The sequence below is a fragment of the Gobio gobio genome (assembly GCF_949357685.1).
Source record: "Gobio gobio genome assembly, chromosome: 3".
Taxonomy (NCBI): domain Eukaryota; kingdom Metazoa; phylum Chordata; class Actinopteri; order Cypriniformes; family Gobionidae; genus Gobio; species Gobio gobio.
In genome coordinates, this window is record NC_137099.1 from 34,928,553 (window position 1) to 34,944,291 (window position 15,739).

Here is a 15,739-nt window from a genome sequence, read left to right on the forward strand (position 1 = left end):
AGCCCAAAACAAGCCCAATCGCGTTTCGGGGAGGTTCTCTGGTAAACATCGCGTTCGGGGGGTTAAATATGTGTGTTTTTTTGCTTCAACCCGCGGACATGAGACACAGCCCGCGGCAACAGTGTAGAAGTAGCCCAATTCCGCGGAAAAAAGCGGACTTGGCAACACTGACTGGCAGTGTGAAAGCTCCCGCTCTCCACGCGCACAGCTCCTGCTCTGCCACCGCGCGCTGTGTGAAACCGGCATTACAGAGCGAACAAAGCACAGTTTTATTCGGCTTCTGTTTAAAGTACTCCCACACTTTTGAATGTCGCGGTCTGGCTTTATATGATAAATGATCATTTTCACTATGCCCGGGAGCAGAAGCTGCCATTATTCTAGATCTTCTGTTCCATTCTAGAACGTAAATAATGTGCCGCCGACGCGTCGACGCATTTCACGCGTCGTTGCAGCCCTAAAATGAACGCTGGAAAAGTCATTTGCTCGGCTGTAAAACAGACTCTCAAAATTCCCTATGAATTCATTAATTCATTCATTTGAGCTAAATAGACCTGTTTCCCTTTAACAGAGTCCCCTTTAAGTTCTTACATATTGGTTGACGAATAAGTTAAGGTGTAAACATTAATTCTGAATTATTTATAAATTATAGTGTCATTCGAGTCTCTTTCATTTTAATTCAAATTCCCCGTTGAGTTATTATTTTTTCTGACTCATAGTCGCTACACAAGTTTTCTGACATGTTACTGTATGTTAAAATATGCAAATTATGCATTATATAATTAAAAATGCATCAATTTACATACAGTCATGGCCAGAATTATTGGCACCCCTGGTAAATATGATCAAAGATGGCTGTAAAAATAAATCTATTGTTTATCCTTTTGATCTTTCATTCAAAAAATTTGCAAAATTCTAACCTTTCATTGAAGTAAAATAATTGAAAGTGGGGGGTAAATCGCATTATGAAATAAATGTTTTTCTCGAAAATACGTTGGCCATAATTATTGGCACCCTTTTATTAAATACTTTTTGCAACCTCCTTTTGCCAAGATAACAGCTCTGAGTCTTCTCCTATAATGCCTGATGAGTTTGGAGAACACCTGACAAGAGATCAGAGACCATTCCTTCATACAGAATCTCTCCAGATCCTTCAGATTCCCAGATCCATGTTGGTGTTTCTTCTCTTCAGTTCACCCCACTCATTTTCTATAGGGTTCAGGTCAGGGGACTGGGACGGCCATGGCACAAGCTTCATTTTGTGCTCAGTGACACATTTTTGTGTTGATTTTGATGTTTGTTTTAGAACATTGGCCTGATGGACGATCCAACCACGGCCCATTATAAGATTTCTAGCAGAGGCCGTCAGGTTTTGATTTTTTATCTGCTGGTATTTACTAGAATCCATGATTCCATGTATCTGAACAAGAAGTCCAGGAGCTCAAACAAAAAAAAATAGGCCCAAAATTTCACAGATCCAGTGGTATTTTCAACTGTGGGCATGGGGTACTTTTTATCCCTGTTTGGGCCAAAAAGCAAAAAGAAAAAAAACCAAAAAGCTATTTTTTTGGTTTCATCTGACCATAGAATCTGGTCCCTTTTTAAGTTCCAGTCATGTCTGAAAACTGAATATGCTGGAGTTTGTTTTTGGCTGAGCAAGGAGGATTTTTCTTGAATCCCTCCCAAACAACAAGTGGTAATGTAGGGGTTGTTTGATTTTTTTTAGGCTTTCTAACCCCAAAACTCAACTAATCTCTGCAATTCTCCATCTGTGATCCTTGGAGAGTCTTTGTTCACTTAAATTATCCTCTTCGCCATGCATTAAGACAATATAGACACATGTCCTCTTCTAGTCAGATTTGTGACATCTTTAGTTGATTGGAACTTCTTTATTATTGCCCTAATGGTGGAAATGGGAATTTTAAATGCTTTAGCTATTTTCCTACAGCCACTTTCTATTTTGTGAAGCTCAACAATATTTTGCTGCACATCAGGACTATATTCTTTCGTTTTACTCATTGTTATGAATGATTAAGGGAATTTGTCCTTTGTGTTTCCTCATATTTATACTCCTGTGAAACAAAACGTCAAAGCTAGACAATTTCATGTTCCTAGTCACCACGGTGTGCTAAAAAATTTAAATATGAATGGGAATACACTTAAGAGATATTTTACACATAAACTTTTCTTAGGGGTGCTAATAATTGTGTCCAACGTGTTTTGGAGAAAAACATTTATTTTGTAATGTGAGTCCCCCCCCCCCACACACTTTCAATTATTTTACTTCAATGAAAGGTTAGAATTTTGCGAATTTTTTGAATGAAAGGTCAAAAGGATAAACAACGCAGATTTATTTTTACAGCCATCTTTGATCATATTTACCAGGGGTGCCAATAATTCTGGCCATGACTGTACATTTACAGAACATAAACCAAAATTTTGGATAAAGCCAAGCTCAAAATTCCTGTATCAGTTTGTTCATTCTTTTCATCAAATACTTAATACTCTCAACAGCCAGGAAGTTAAGGAAGTTTTAAGGTATAAAATTATTAATCAGGGAATTGATGTATGAACAAACCCCTCCGTAAAAACCCTCAGAATATGGATAAGAATAAACATGAAATGCTTGGTGCTTTTGAAAGGGAGATTTCTGGCTCAGTGCTTAAGAAATAACTTATTTTGAGAAATCAGCCTTTAAAGATATATACTGTAATTGAAATAAATGAAAATAGATAAAGTACAATAAAATAAACACTTAAAATCATATTTGGATGATTTCACAGATAAATCACAGAGCTCAAAGCCATTTAAAGAACGCTATTATGTTGAGTGTATATCATGTCTTTCAATTTAATGAAATTAAATGAAAATTCAATTATAGAGGCAGCAGTGTTACTGAATAAATGATCTTGCATTATGATCCCATACTTGTGCAACTTAAGCTTCATAGCTCTGACTACAGACCATCAACATCATACATATCATGTTCGATGTCAGCTGAGTCAATAAACGAATCAGGTCAATTTGTATGGCCATTATTAGCAGTACATAAACCAGCAGACTTCCAGGAACAGAAACTAGCATACCATTTGATCCAGTGATCTAGCCTCTCACCTGTAGCTGGCTTTTGTCAATGCTTTGTAATCAAATAACCATTGACAATATTTCATCATGCTGTATTAAAGCCAAGGATTAACTTCTGACAAACAATAGTGGGGCATATTCAACTGCAGTTATATTGTGATTTTACTGATCTGAATAACTAGGCTATTAATGTAACCTGATGTTACATCAGAACTGATGAATTGGGATCTCGTCTGAGAGCCCAATCACCTTTGAGCGTTAACAAAACAAGCCAATGGACATTGACGAGTGAGATTTGCATTGCAAACCACTCCCCGTATACACGGGTATAAAGGCAGCATGCAAACACTCATACATTAAGTTTTACACTGAGGAGCCTAAACGATTTCCCTGGTCATACAGAGGTGGCACAGGGATTATGGCAATGGGACGTAATGTCTCTCTTCCCTCCTTCAGGGAACGGGGGTTACATTAAAAACCTAGACGCTCCCTATCAGTCAGTCACATTTGACGTTACGTCAAAACTGACGAATTGGGATCCCTAAGAAGAACGCCATGATGCACCTTCCCAGCACTTGTGTAAGACACCTAATCCTCCCTCACCTGCTGGTACGAAAGAAAGGATAGGGCTTTACGCTGAGAATGTCGGTCACTGCTGTTCCTCTTACCCTATGTAGTGAGACATAACACTGGGGAAACATGCCTATTCCAAATGGAAGGGGTGCTATGGAAACCACATCCTGCCCGTAGGGAGGTAACATGTGGAGTTACACATATGGACTGGCCATTAGGGCAGTGCTACATATGGAAGGCCTCTGTGGTAGATCCTGCCTTGCGAGGGTGGAGTCAATACCATACAGAGACTCTGCCAAGGGAAAGACAGGCTCGCCAACAGGGAAGCCATACCATGGAAGAATACACATATGGGATTACCCAAAGAGGAATCACAACATATAGGCACCTAGTCTAGCACAAGAGCTGACCTAATAGCCATACACACAAGTGCTATAACTAGTGTCAGACACCTCAGTCACATCTGACTGCCAAAGGGTGCTGAGGAACTACATCCAGGATTCACAAGGTGAGGAACCTGGGGAGCAAGATAGGCGTTCGTATCCCGTCCTTAGAGTGGAATGGAGCTGCAAGCAAGACACAGAGACAGTCCCCTCGCCTATTACGTGTTTGTAGCCAATACACGGGAGTAGACAGGCTCTACTCATAGATTGTAAAATTTCGTAAACATGTTAGGTGCCCAGCCCGCAGCTCTACAGATGTCTGCCAGCGAGGTGCTGTGCAGCAGTGCCCAGAAGGAGGCAACACTCCAAGTGGAGTGAGACCTCACCCTCAGGGGGCACGGCTCGCCTTGGGACTCCAAGATGATGGCATCCACTATTCAGTGGGCCAAGCTCTACTTAGACACAGCCAGGGGAATCCGCCAGGGAGGGGCTGTCGTGAGAAGCACCAGTTCTGAGAACCAAATCCGAATGGGACGCAATCATTAAGACCTGCTCCTAGTCCTCCCTGACCTTGCAGAGTCTGTGCAAGCAGGCTACCTGGGGAAACGCATACTTGTGTAGGCCCCAGGGCTGGCTGTGTGCCAGTGCATCCGTGCCAAGGGTCCTCTTGGTCAGAGAGTAAAACAACTGGCAGTGGGACTGTCCGGAGTGGCAAACAGGTCTACCTGTGCAGACCCAAAGTGTCTCCAAATCAGGACTGCATGGGAGCGTGAGCTGTCGTGCGAGCTGCACAGTTGAGTTCGCCCGGAATGTGGAGGGCCCGACCTGGAAGGCACAGCATCCCAGAGTTGGACCATGAGGGTGATGTAACATTTACCTGGCTCCATGGTTCCCGTGAAGGAGTGGCTGGAGGTGTGTGAGGAGGCATTGCATCCTCAAATCGCAGACTCCTGTCTGCTGGTGAAATAAGTTATTGAGAGTGGCAAAGCATAGCTTTGCTCACTGACAAACTGCATCTCTCGCGATCCAGAGATTGAGGAAACTATTCTTTTTTTATTGAGGTTTTGGGTACCTCCGGCCGTGGGGTCAGCAGTGGAACAGAAATGAACTATTTTGAGGAAACAGATATAATATATTCTTCACCCGGCCCTCCTGACACCGAAGAGGCCAATTTGCGAGATGGGAGCATAGAGAAAGTGCACTTCATCATCATCTCACACCTCAGCAAGGTTTAGCCAGAGATGACGCTTCTGGACCACCAAGGTGGACATCGTCGGACATAGGGCCAGCACCATGATTTTTTATCCCCCGGAGGGCGAGATCAGTCGCAGTGCGCAGTTCCTGCATCAACCCTGGCTCAGAACTAACCTCATGCATAATGAGTACTTTTGCCTGGTGTACTTGCTGGGTGGCCATCGCAAGCAGGGTGGAGGTGGCCTGTCCAGCAGCACTGTAAACCTTAGCAGCAAGCACTGGATTGTTGTCTCACAGGTGCTGGATGGGAGTTGTGGATGACCTCACCAAGTGGCAGCATTTTGCGGGCATAAATGCACAGCAACTGCACATTCCACCTGGGGAATCCCCACAAACCCCCTGACCGCCCCACCATTGAAGGCAATGGGAACATTTTGAAGCAGATTTTGGTACACATTTGCCTCCATACTGGCACTAATGTGCTTCCATACTGCCAAAGTTCTTCATGCACGTCCAGGAAGAAAGGCACGGGGATGGGGCAATGAGTCAGAGCGAGCAGCAATGGTGATTGCACAATGGTGAGAATCAGTTCAGAAACGCACGGCTCTGAAGTGAAAGCTTAATGTATGAGTGTTTGCACGCTGCCTTTATACCTGTGTATACGGGGATTGGTTCGCGATGCAAATCTCACTTGCCAATGCACATTGGCTTGTTTTGATAAAACTCTAAGGTGATTGGCCTTTCAGGCGAGATCCCAATTCATCAGGTCTGATGTAACGCCGAACGTGACTGACTGATAGGGAATAATACAACCTTTGCTGTATGGTACTATTAAAATATCACTATAATTGAATTCAAGTATGTATGGGGACATAATTTGGTGGATGGCAGAGGAAAATAATGCTTGTATAGAGAAGATGGATTTGAAAATGGGCACTATAAAATCTAAATTTTTAGATTTCATTGCTTGCTGTGACAGAATATACAAGGCTCAAAACATACAATTACTGACAGTATTGTAGTTAACACAAAGTTCATGCAATGTTTTTTCTTTTGTTTTCATGCTTCATTTTGTTTGGTTTATGTTTTACACTAGTTAAGCTCTTACCAAGGTCAGGAGACTTTCAGAGGCCATATCTTGGTGAAGTGGAATGGTAGAGAAGACGGACAGCACCAAGCAGCCAAATACCAGGACAAACCTATAAAAAAGACAAAATTGTATTGAAAAAAATGTATGTATGCCTTTAAGATTCAACATTAAAATTAAATTGACATTGATAAAATATATAATTTCCTTCAAATTACTTTGATCTTAGTTCTGTTTAGACACTAACCAGAAACCCTTCTCCAAATATATTTCATACGCTCTAACTACCATCACTTTAATTTCCCATCATCAATATGAAATATGGCATTAGGGAAACCGCAGTTCAGAGAATAACTGTGCCAGGAGATTTACATTATTGACCCCTTCATATAAGGGGTGGGAGACATCTGTATTTGATCATTGGACTCCTACGTCAGCTGCCTGATCTTGCTCCCTCCCTTACATTATCCCTCTTGCTCCATCTAGTCTGGTTCCCACTGTCTCTTTTTCTCAATTAATTTGTCCATTTCCCAGCAAATTCTCATGCCTCCCTCCTTCTCTTTCCTTCTTCCTTTCTTGTTTCTGTATTCTTCAACATATTGTATGAAGGTGATGACACATTGAGGAACATTTAAGTTAACAAAGAATAAATAAATACAATTAGTAACATTTGATCAAAATTAAGAATTATTATAAAAGTATCATAAAATATATTTTAAAATCAATAAATAAGCAACAAACCTTCACAAAAAAATTGTTTTCTTTTAGTCAGTTTTTGCTGCATTCACAGTAAGATAAAGTGTTAGGTCACAACAATGTGGACATTGTACTAGCATTTTTAGTAGGCTGAAGTCACACTTATATCGACTATAAATACATACATATTAAAAGGATTGATAAGACCAGTGACTCAAACTTTGATAAAACCCAACTTTTAAAACCAAGTATGAATAAACAGCGGACATCTAACAGAGCTTCACAGCCTGAAGGCATATGAAACACATTCCTATGACCTAACACAAGTGGACAGAACTGAATAGATCAGAGAAAATACAACCTTGACTGACCCCTTGACTGAGATGAACAGTCTTTGCGGCAGTGTACAGTTATCAAAGAGCTTTGCACCCAACCGCATTGATGGGACAATCATTATTCCTACGAAATAAACTACCACCCTCTTTTCTGTACTTTCATGTTTTCTATAAAAACAGCTCTACTTTGCAAAATTATCATTAGAGATAATTAAGCACCATCTTCATCAGATGTGTTTACAGAATTTTTTTTAAGACTGAAAATTGGAGCTGAGCATTGCTCCTGAGACTCCTTTCGAGTGGCGCCATGTGGTTAAGCTGGATTTTGTCTGAACGTACCCAAGTAAACTAGAAGAGGCTGTAATTTAAGACTGTATGAGAAGGGGCTTATAAAACAGAGGTTAAAGGCTTCATCCAGTGTCGGTGCAGCGTTTGTGTGAAAGCAGTGGGCGCTTCACCCTTTGACCTGCCCTCCACTCTGAAACAGCGGACGAGCTCCGCTACAGAGAACACAGGGCAGAGGGCAGGGGCAGTGTTTTCCATAGGCTGTCATATGGCAATGTCATTCCAGCATGTCTGGATTTGCTTGTATCTCCAGTCCTTCCTGAACAATATAATTAAGCAACGTCTCAGGAGAGCATATTTATGAACATCAGTACAGCTGTGATTCTGCCGTAGGCACAAGGCAGTGGGTAATCACAGTCATGCTAATATTCTGTGAAACAGGATGATTGAAAGTGTAAAATTATACAAGTTATACCAGTTTTAGCTATTATTGTTAACTAAAACTATTAAAAATTGTACATTGAAATATAACTTTTAAATAAAATGAAAAACCATGAAATATTGCTTGGCAACCAACTGAAATAAAAAAGGTTTAACTCTCTATGGTACGCAATATGATTTCAATGAGGAAAAAAATATTTGTGGTGTTTTTCCTGCTTAAAATTGGACACTATTGCAATAGCAATACATTTTTTTAATTTTTTAATTTTTGAAAAGATCAATTTCTTTAACCAGACACCTGAACAAACACATTTATCCCATTTTAATGTATTACAAATTTCATATTTAATAAAAAGTAACATTTCAAATTCAGCTATTGCTCTCAGCAACATTGTACCGTCGTGGAACACAAGTATTACCAAACCATCATATCAAGTTATCATATCAAATTATCATATCCTTCTTCATCCTCATCTTCATCTTCGATCTTACCCTCACTCTCTCCCAGCCAGATTGTCACTATGACCTCATCTTCCTCATTACAGTATGACACCTCATCCTCACCCTCATCAACTGGCAGTTGTGTTTTTATACCTTTTTTAAGTGCTATAGTCGAAAATGTGCAGATCGTAATATGTTCAGATATAGTATGTGAATTACTATTCTTAAGTGCATTAAATCATGTAAAAATACATATATATTTAGAGAATTCTAACTCTTTTCCTTACAAATATACTATATTTGTATCCAACCTAGTGTGTCTGGTATGGCCTTATGCAATTCCATTATGGTACAGTGTGCAACACAGTTTTTTGTTATTTACTCTAAAACATTTGATGATATATAATGAAAAGTTCTTGAAAATACTTCTTTACTTACCAGTGAAGGTAGGTGACTCATATTTTTTGTGGGTGATTTACTGTGACCACTTTTTTGCACTTTCAATAGGCTTGTTCGACTTGTTCGCAACGATGCGCAGACCGATCGGTGGCTGACTTGAAGCAGTGCATGCCGGTTAGAAATTGTGCCCGACTTAAAACAGCGCCGACGCCATGTGACAGTGACGTATGGCATCAAAGTACCGTGAGAGCGATTCGAGAGCAGTTAGCTAATACAGCCGGTGCAGTTTCTCTAGAGCGGCTGCACCAGACTTCACGGACTCTGATGACGACACAGCTGTTCCACGATTGGCCAGATTCCCCGCATACAGCGATCACGTGTGTGTCCTGTTTATTCTAAAACCTTCAGTTCAACTAAGGCTCACAAATCTGTTTTTTATAACAGTAAAAACAACCACTTCATTGATAGTGTAGGCTTATATGTTGAACTTTATTCTTGTACAAACACACGCTGTATTAAGCAGTGCAATAAAGTATTACATTATAATAATGTCTCTGAAACATCTGTGTATTGACAAATATTGCATTTATTTCACTTCAGCTGTGATAAAGTATGCAAAGACAGCACAAGCGTCACTACGGGAAGCAGAAAGTGTCCGACTTCACGTCTCCGTTTGTAGCTCCTTCCGGCCTGCACGCGGCTACTCTCGCCGATCGGTAGCATCCAGCCGCAGCCGATGTCGAACACACCTATTGATAAGTATTTGAGTTCTTCTTCCCTGAGGCTTGGCCAATAAATTGGTGTTTCATTTTATGAAAAATAAACTAAAATAGACTATGTTGCCTGGAGGCAACACCGTACCATAGAGGGTTAAGTGGATTTAATAAAATAAACACAAATGTATACACCAGTTAATTGAATAATAAGTTAATACTGAATTACTTAAATGTTAGGCACAATATTGCCACTGCAGAGCTATTGTGCCAAGGTGGTGTTTTTCTTTCCTAAAGGAATCTGTGCTTTTTAGCGAATCAGTTGAGTGAATTATTCAGTGACTCATAAAGACAACCAGAAATTAATTGTTTAGTTCCTAAATGCATGAGCAATTTTGAATGAAACAATTGAGTAAATGATTCAATGACTCCCTCACAAAGACAACCATTTGTTTCATTCCTGAATTAATAAAGGTTCTGTTCAACTTGACCAATCAGTAATGAAGGTTGTAAAACTCCCGATAGAACATTGAGAGTGAAATGGTATATATAAAAATGAAATAAAAATTGCAGGGTGACATTTTCAACAACCACATATGGTTGAAGTGAAGTGGTGGAGAAAGTAGACTGCAATAGACATTACAATTATCTGTCAACCAGCCAGTTCCTGCCGTTCTTTAAGGCTAGTATTTAAAGATATCTCTTCTACTCTCCTGCCTCTTGTCAGCTCACTCAGACAGGACTATTTCTGTGCAGTTCCCAGGGCTACTCTTTTTTTTTTTTTAGAGAAAAAGGGGAAAAAGAATAAGTACATGAAACTGAAGTAGCTCCCCTCATCAATCATCTGTTAGCCCTAGGTAATTACTCAACCCTGGTCTCCTACCTTGTTCTTTTGTACCTGCATGTCATTTCCTGCCCTGGTGGGTGGCAGTTGGTGTCTGTAGAGTGTCACAGCCTTTGATGTTGAAAGAGAGGGTCTTAACATTTACATGCAGACCACAGCAAACACACACACTTTCTCTCTCTGAAGTGGCACTTAATAGGCATCATTTTGCATAATTAAATTGATTTGTTTTGAAGGTGAGTGCCAGGGAGGAGTGACTAATGAACCAAATATCCCTCTCTAAAACAGATATGTTTCACGCCATATCATTGTTTCTTATTTGATGTTCAGCAGATGGAAGACTGAAATTGTTTCCCCTAATCCCTGTCACAATTTATATCACTTAACATGTACACATACAATTATATGGTAACAATTTTCAATAAGATCTCATTTGTTAACATTAGTTAATGTATTAACTAACATGACCTAACGATGAGCAATACATTTGTTACTGTATTTGTTAATATTGGAAAATCCAGTTGTTCATTGTTTATTCATGTTAGTTCACAGTCCATTAACTAATGTTAACAAATGCAACTTTTGATTTTCATAATGTATTAGTAAATGTTGAAATGAAAAAAGACTAATAAATTATGTAGAAGTGCAGTTCATTATTAGTTAATGTTAACTAATGTAGTTAACTAATGAAACCTTATTGTAAAGTGTTACCAATTATATATAGTTAAAAAGCAGGTCTCTCACATATGATCAATTCTATGCCTTTTTAAGCAAGTAGAAAACAAGCAATGTAGTAGTGAACACACAAGATGCTGTAAAAAGTGATACAAGTAGTCTACATGTCTTACAATCACATAAAATGATATGCAACGCAGGAGAAAGGATAGAGAAATCTGGTATTTGCACATAAAAGCAATTTTATTCACTGATGTGCTGTCTAGCGCTCGCTCTAAGCGCATGTGTGAGGCTCACTGGATCACTCAGAAACAGAAAAGCAATCCTGCAAACACTACTGAGCTGTCCAAGGTCCTGCACACAATTATAAAAGCTGCACAGAAGGTCTGTAACGAAACTAACATACAGGGAATGATCACAAAAATCCTTTCAAAGCTGTGTCGGCCCCAAGTGAGTTAAAGAGGTGACCTCTGTATTTAACTGCCATTTATCAGTAAAACAAAATGCATAGTTCAGTCATGAAACTTTTCCAAGCAGCTAATTAGTACTCCTAAAGCCGGCACAGTGGCCAATCAATGCACCCCCCCCCCCCCACCCCCATCCACGTAACCTAAGTATTTCTATCCAGATCAGGCTTAACCCAGTCCTAGCCCTCCTCCTTCCCCAGCACCACCTGCCTAAATCTGCTATAGGCGGTTCTCCATATACTTTCCCTGCAGCAGCATGTATCCTGTTGCCTGTAATTATGTGTATATTTCAGCAGTAACCTTCACTCATGCAGCAGCAGCAAAGCATATCTAGTCTGCCAAGACAAAGCCTATGTACTTTCCTCTCTTAACAATAAAATGCTATTCCAAGAGTTGACATGATGGACATTTGTTTAGAAGATAGCTGGCTGTTACATTGTAACGTTACAAGTAGTTGCTCCCAAAAATCTCTGACTTATCCAAAATGTAAATGGGTCCCTTAGGGGGTCTAAGCAAACTTTCAAGGGTTCCTCAAAATTATTTTAGACAAAACAAGGTTTAAAATAAGCGTATCTATGGACATTACTATAACCATTCCTAATTAACGAATTAATTAACCGTAAAACCTACAGACTAGAGCCCTGCATATCTGCCCGAGCCCGACGGGCCCCGACTTTTTTACGCCCCTTGGGCCGGGCTTCGGGCCAATTTTCCCATCATACCTCAAACGCGGGCCGGGCTTTGTGCCTTTTTAGGCTTCTCCTTAATTTTATATTTTAGACATTCAATAATTAAAAGAAAGAATGAGATGTGCTGCACTGGTGGAAACAACATGAGACCATGATATCGCGAGTCTGCAACTGTCAAGACTGGCTCGCACAGTGTTCAGAGGACGGCGCTATGCAACACGCATCGCCGCAAATGAATAAAGCAAGCCAACACGCAAACTGCCACAAGTGAAACTGAAAATAAACTAAGTCTTAGATGCTTTAAAACACAACCATCTTCATTAAAACTATTGAGACTAAAGGCTCTTACCAGTGTTTAGGTCGCTCGTTCTCATTATGCCGTCTTTGATGTTAAAATGAGCTGATGAATAAAATGCTCATATCGGTTGCTTTCGTTGACATGAACTCCGTTAAATGTGCATATAGCACGGGAATTGAAGATCGGATTTATATTCATTTCGCGGAGAGGTGTAAGGTAAGACAACCAGCATGTTTTTTTTTTTTAAGGCTATTTGTTTAGATTGTGTAGCCCGTTTTGTTTGCGAGCGCCGTTGCTCTGCCTGCCTCATCTTGTCAAAAATGCCTTTTTACTGTGATGGTGGTGATAGTAGGCTAAACGTTTAAACAATGCTTTAAGTGTTTTATATGGATTTTATAAGCAAGACAAGTCAAGTGTTGATTTGAGAGGTTAAAGCATTGGGTTAACTCACTGTCGGCCGCTGGCCGCTTGGTCGTCACTTTAAAAAGCAAAAACTTTAATTTAACAAACAAAAAAATGCTTCAAACTATTTTCTAAATTAACTTAATAAAAAAACGAAACAAAATATAGCCTAACTACTTTGACAAGTGTTGATTTGAGAGGCTAAAGCGTTGGGTTAACTCACTGTCGGCCGCTGGCCGCTTGGTCGTCACTTTAAAGAACAAAACTTTAATTTAACATACAACAAAATGCTTCAAACATTTTTCTAAATTAACTTAATAAAGAAACAAAATGATTATAACTACTTTGACATTAAAAACAAAACTGAACTATTTTAATGGCGGCAACTAATGTGTAATAGGGAGGATTAAAAAAAACAAAACACGGGCTCCAGTCGGACTCGGGCTGATAATTTTGATGAGCTGTCGGACACTGGCCGGGCTAGGGCCTCAGCGTCTCGGGCCAGGGCCGGGCTAGGGCCTAGTTTTGAGGCCCGTGCAGGGCTCTACTACAGACTTGTCCAAATGTAAAACAAAATGTGTCTAAAAGCTTACACGGTATCTCTATGTCAGAGACAGAAGGACTGTGCATACAGGGCGGGACTGTATGTCAATTTTTTCAAAAACAAAATTATACATCGATGCCAGCTGTCCTTTAAAGCAAGTGCAGAATCTGTTTGTACAATTGTGACATTTAGCTAACAGTATTCTACACCATGAGGTTTAATTTCCAAGCAACAAAACAAACAATCACAACATAACCCAACAATTAGTCTGTACACAGTCTCTCTTTAGACTCATATGTCTACAATTCCTTTTTCAACCATGTCTTTACTTCATTCTCTGACTAAATCATGCTAGCAGTAACAGGCTGTCATCTGCCCCTCTCGCCATGTGAACCACACTGCTGGCGTGTCATTGGCTCCTTGTCAGCATTACAGCTACTGCTGTGCTGATGGTTTTCTCCTACTGAGAAAACGGTTCTCTCTTCTCTCTTCTCTCTTAATATGCTTTATGAAGAAACGTATTTACAGTGCACTGGAAAGATTTTTGAAGACATCACAGATGGACAATCAATGCAGGGGATGTCTGATCCTGCATCCAGCCCAACCAACACTTAATCCCACAAGAAATATGCTCTCAGCATTCATTTGTCAGTATTGCATAACCAGAAGTTATAGAAACATCCACCTAGAAAATAATAATTTAGAATAATTATTTACATCTCAACTAATGAATAAGATTTTACTGAATAATTCATGCAAGTGCTTAAACAAAAAATACTAGCTTCGCTTTCATGCTTTTAACACCCTCCGGAATACTGGTATGGTTAATTGCAACTGCAAGTGCCTTTCTGTAACTGTGATTTTTTGTTTTAAATGCCACAAATGCTGTCATTAAAGTTAAAATTTTATTAAATCCAAAGCATTCTACTTCTCATATAATACTCTTATAGTTTTAACAGGATATTTTTAACAGTGTAGTGCAGTCCAAAAACCACTAGTATTTTTTTACCACTCTTAAAGGGTTAGTTCACCCCAAAATGAAAATTCTGTCATTAATTACTTACCCTCATGTGGTTCGACACCCGTAAGACCTCCATTCATCTTCGGAACAGAAATGAAGATATTTTAGTTGAAATCTGATGGCTCTGAAAGGCCTCCATTGGCACAATGCACGGTTCACTCTCAAGACCCTTAAAAGGTACTAAAGACGTCTTTACAAAGTCCATCTCACTACAGTGGTTCTAAAATAACTTTATGAATCGGCGAGAATAGTTTTTGTGCGCAAAAAACCCCCTAAATAACGACTATAGTGATGACGATTTCAAAACAAGGCATCATGAAGCTTCGATGGAGGCCTTTCAGAGCCATCAGATTTCAACTAAAATATCTTCATTTCTGTTCCGAAGATGAACGGAGGTCTTACGGCTGTGTCGAACCACATGAGGGTAAGTAATTAATGACTAACCCTTTAAGTGTACAGTTAGCATGCAAGGGAGAGAAAGTGAGAAAGCCAAAGTCTGTTACTAATACTACCACTGATAACCCTCCACTGTATTATATAGTCTCCCATGAGTCCCATGAGTCATGGGATGTCTTAGTTTATTTTTTCATTAACTAATGGCTGATAAAAGTGAAGAGATGAAAGGGTTGCTTACTCTTTGATGACAACAACTCAAGACAAAATTGCTTATTAGCATACAGCACTATAGTTTCAGTAGACTGCACATGCAAAAGCACTTGCACCAAAACAGAAAGATAGTTTAGCAAGTCTGTGCTTATAGATTTTAGTGTTTAGCAGCACACTTAGATAAGATGTGCCCGAGGTTAATCTTCACAGTATCAAAGAACTATGCTTTATCATAGCACACAGTCTCTGAGCTACTGTTGGTTTACCAGGCAGAAGTTTGCAGTGAGCATATTCATATTGGTCACTATTTGATTGGCAAGAAATTATAAATGTCCTTGGGTTAAAGACTGGGTTAGACTATGATTCCATCCAGTTGAAGGATATCAAACATGTTTTATATAATGAGCCAACTTTAGAACACGTTGTTTTCATTTGTCATGCGAGGCGAATGTTTCTGCATGAGTTTGAGTTCAGAATGATGTAAAATTCTGGAAGTGGGTGATCCTCAGAGGTTTAGTGTATGATTCCTATGTAAACTTTCATGAAGTGTATAATACCTCTTTTC

At 39.7% G+C, this 15,739-nt stretch overlaps 1 protein-coding gene across 2 annotated transcripts in view; it reads right to left on the reverse strand.

The window, feature by feature from the left end:
* kcnq5b (potassium voltage-gated channel, KQT-like subfamily, member 5b) overlaps window positions 1-15,739 on the reverse strand; it is a 140,319-nt gene that overhangs the window by 35,586 nt on the left and 88,994 nt on the right. For both annotated transcript variants that reach the window (XM_079813060.1, XM_079813061.1), the window contains exon 2: window positions 6,340-6,430. In XM_079813060.1, the coding sequence (XP_079669186.1) occupies window positions 6,340-6,430 (91 nt within the window). The remainder of the gene's footprint in view (window positions 1-6,339; window positions 6,431-15,739) is intronic.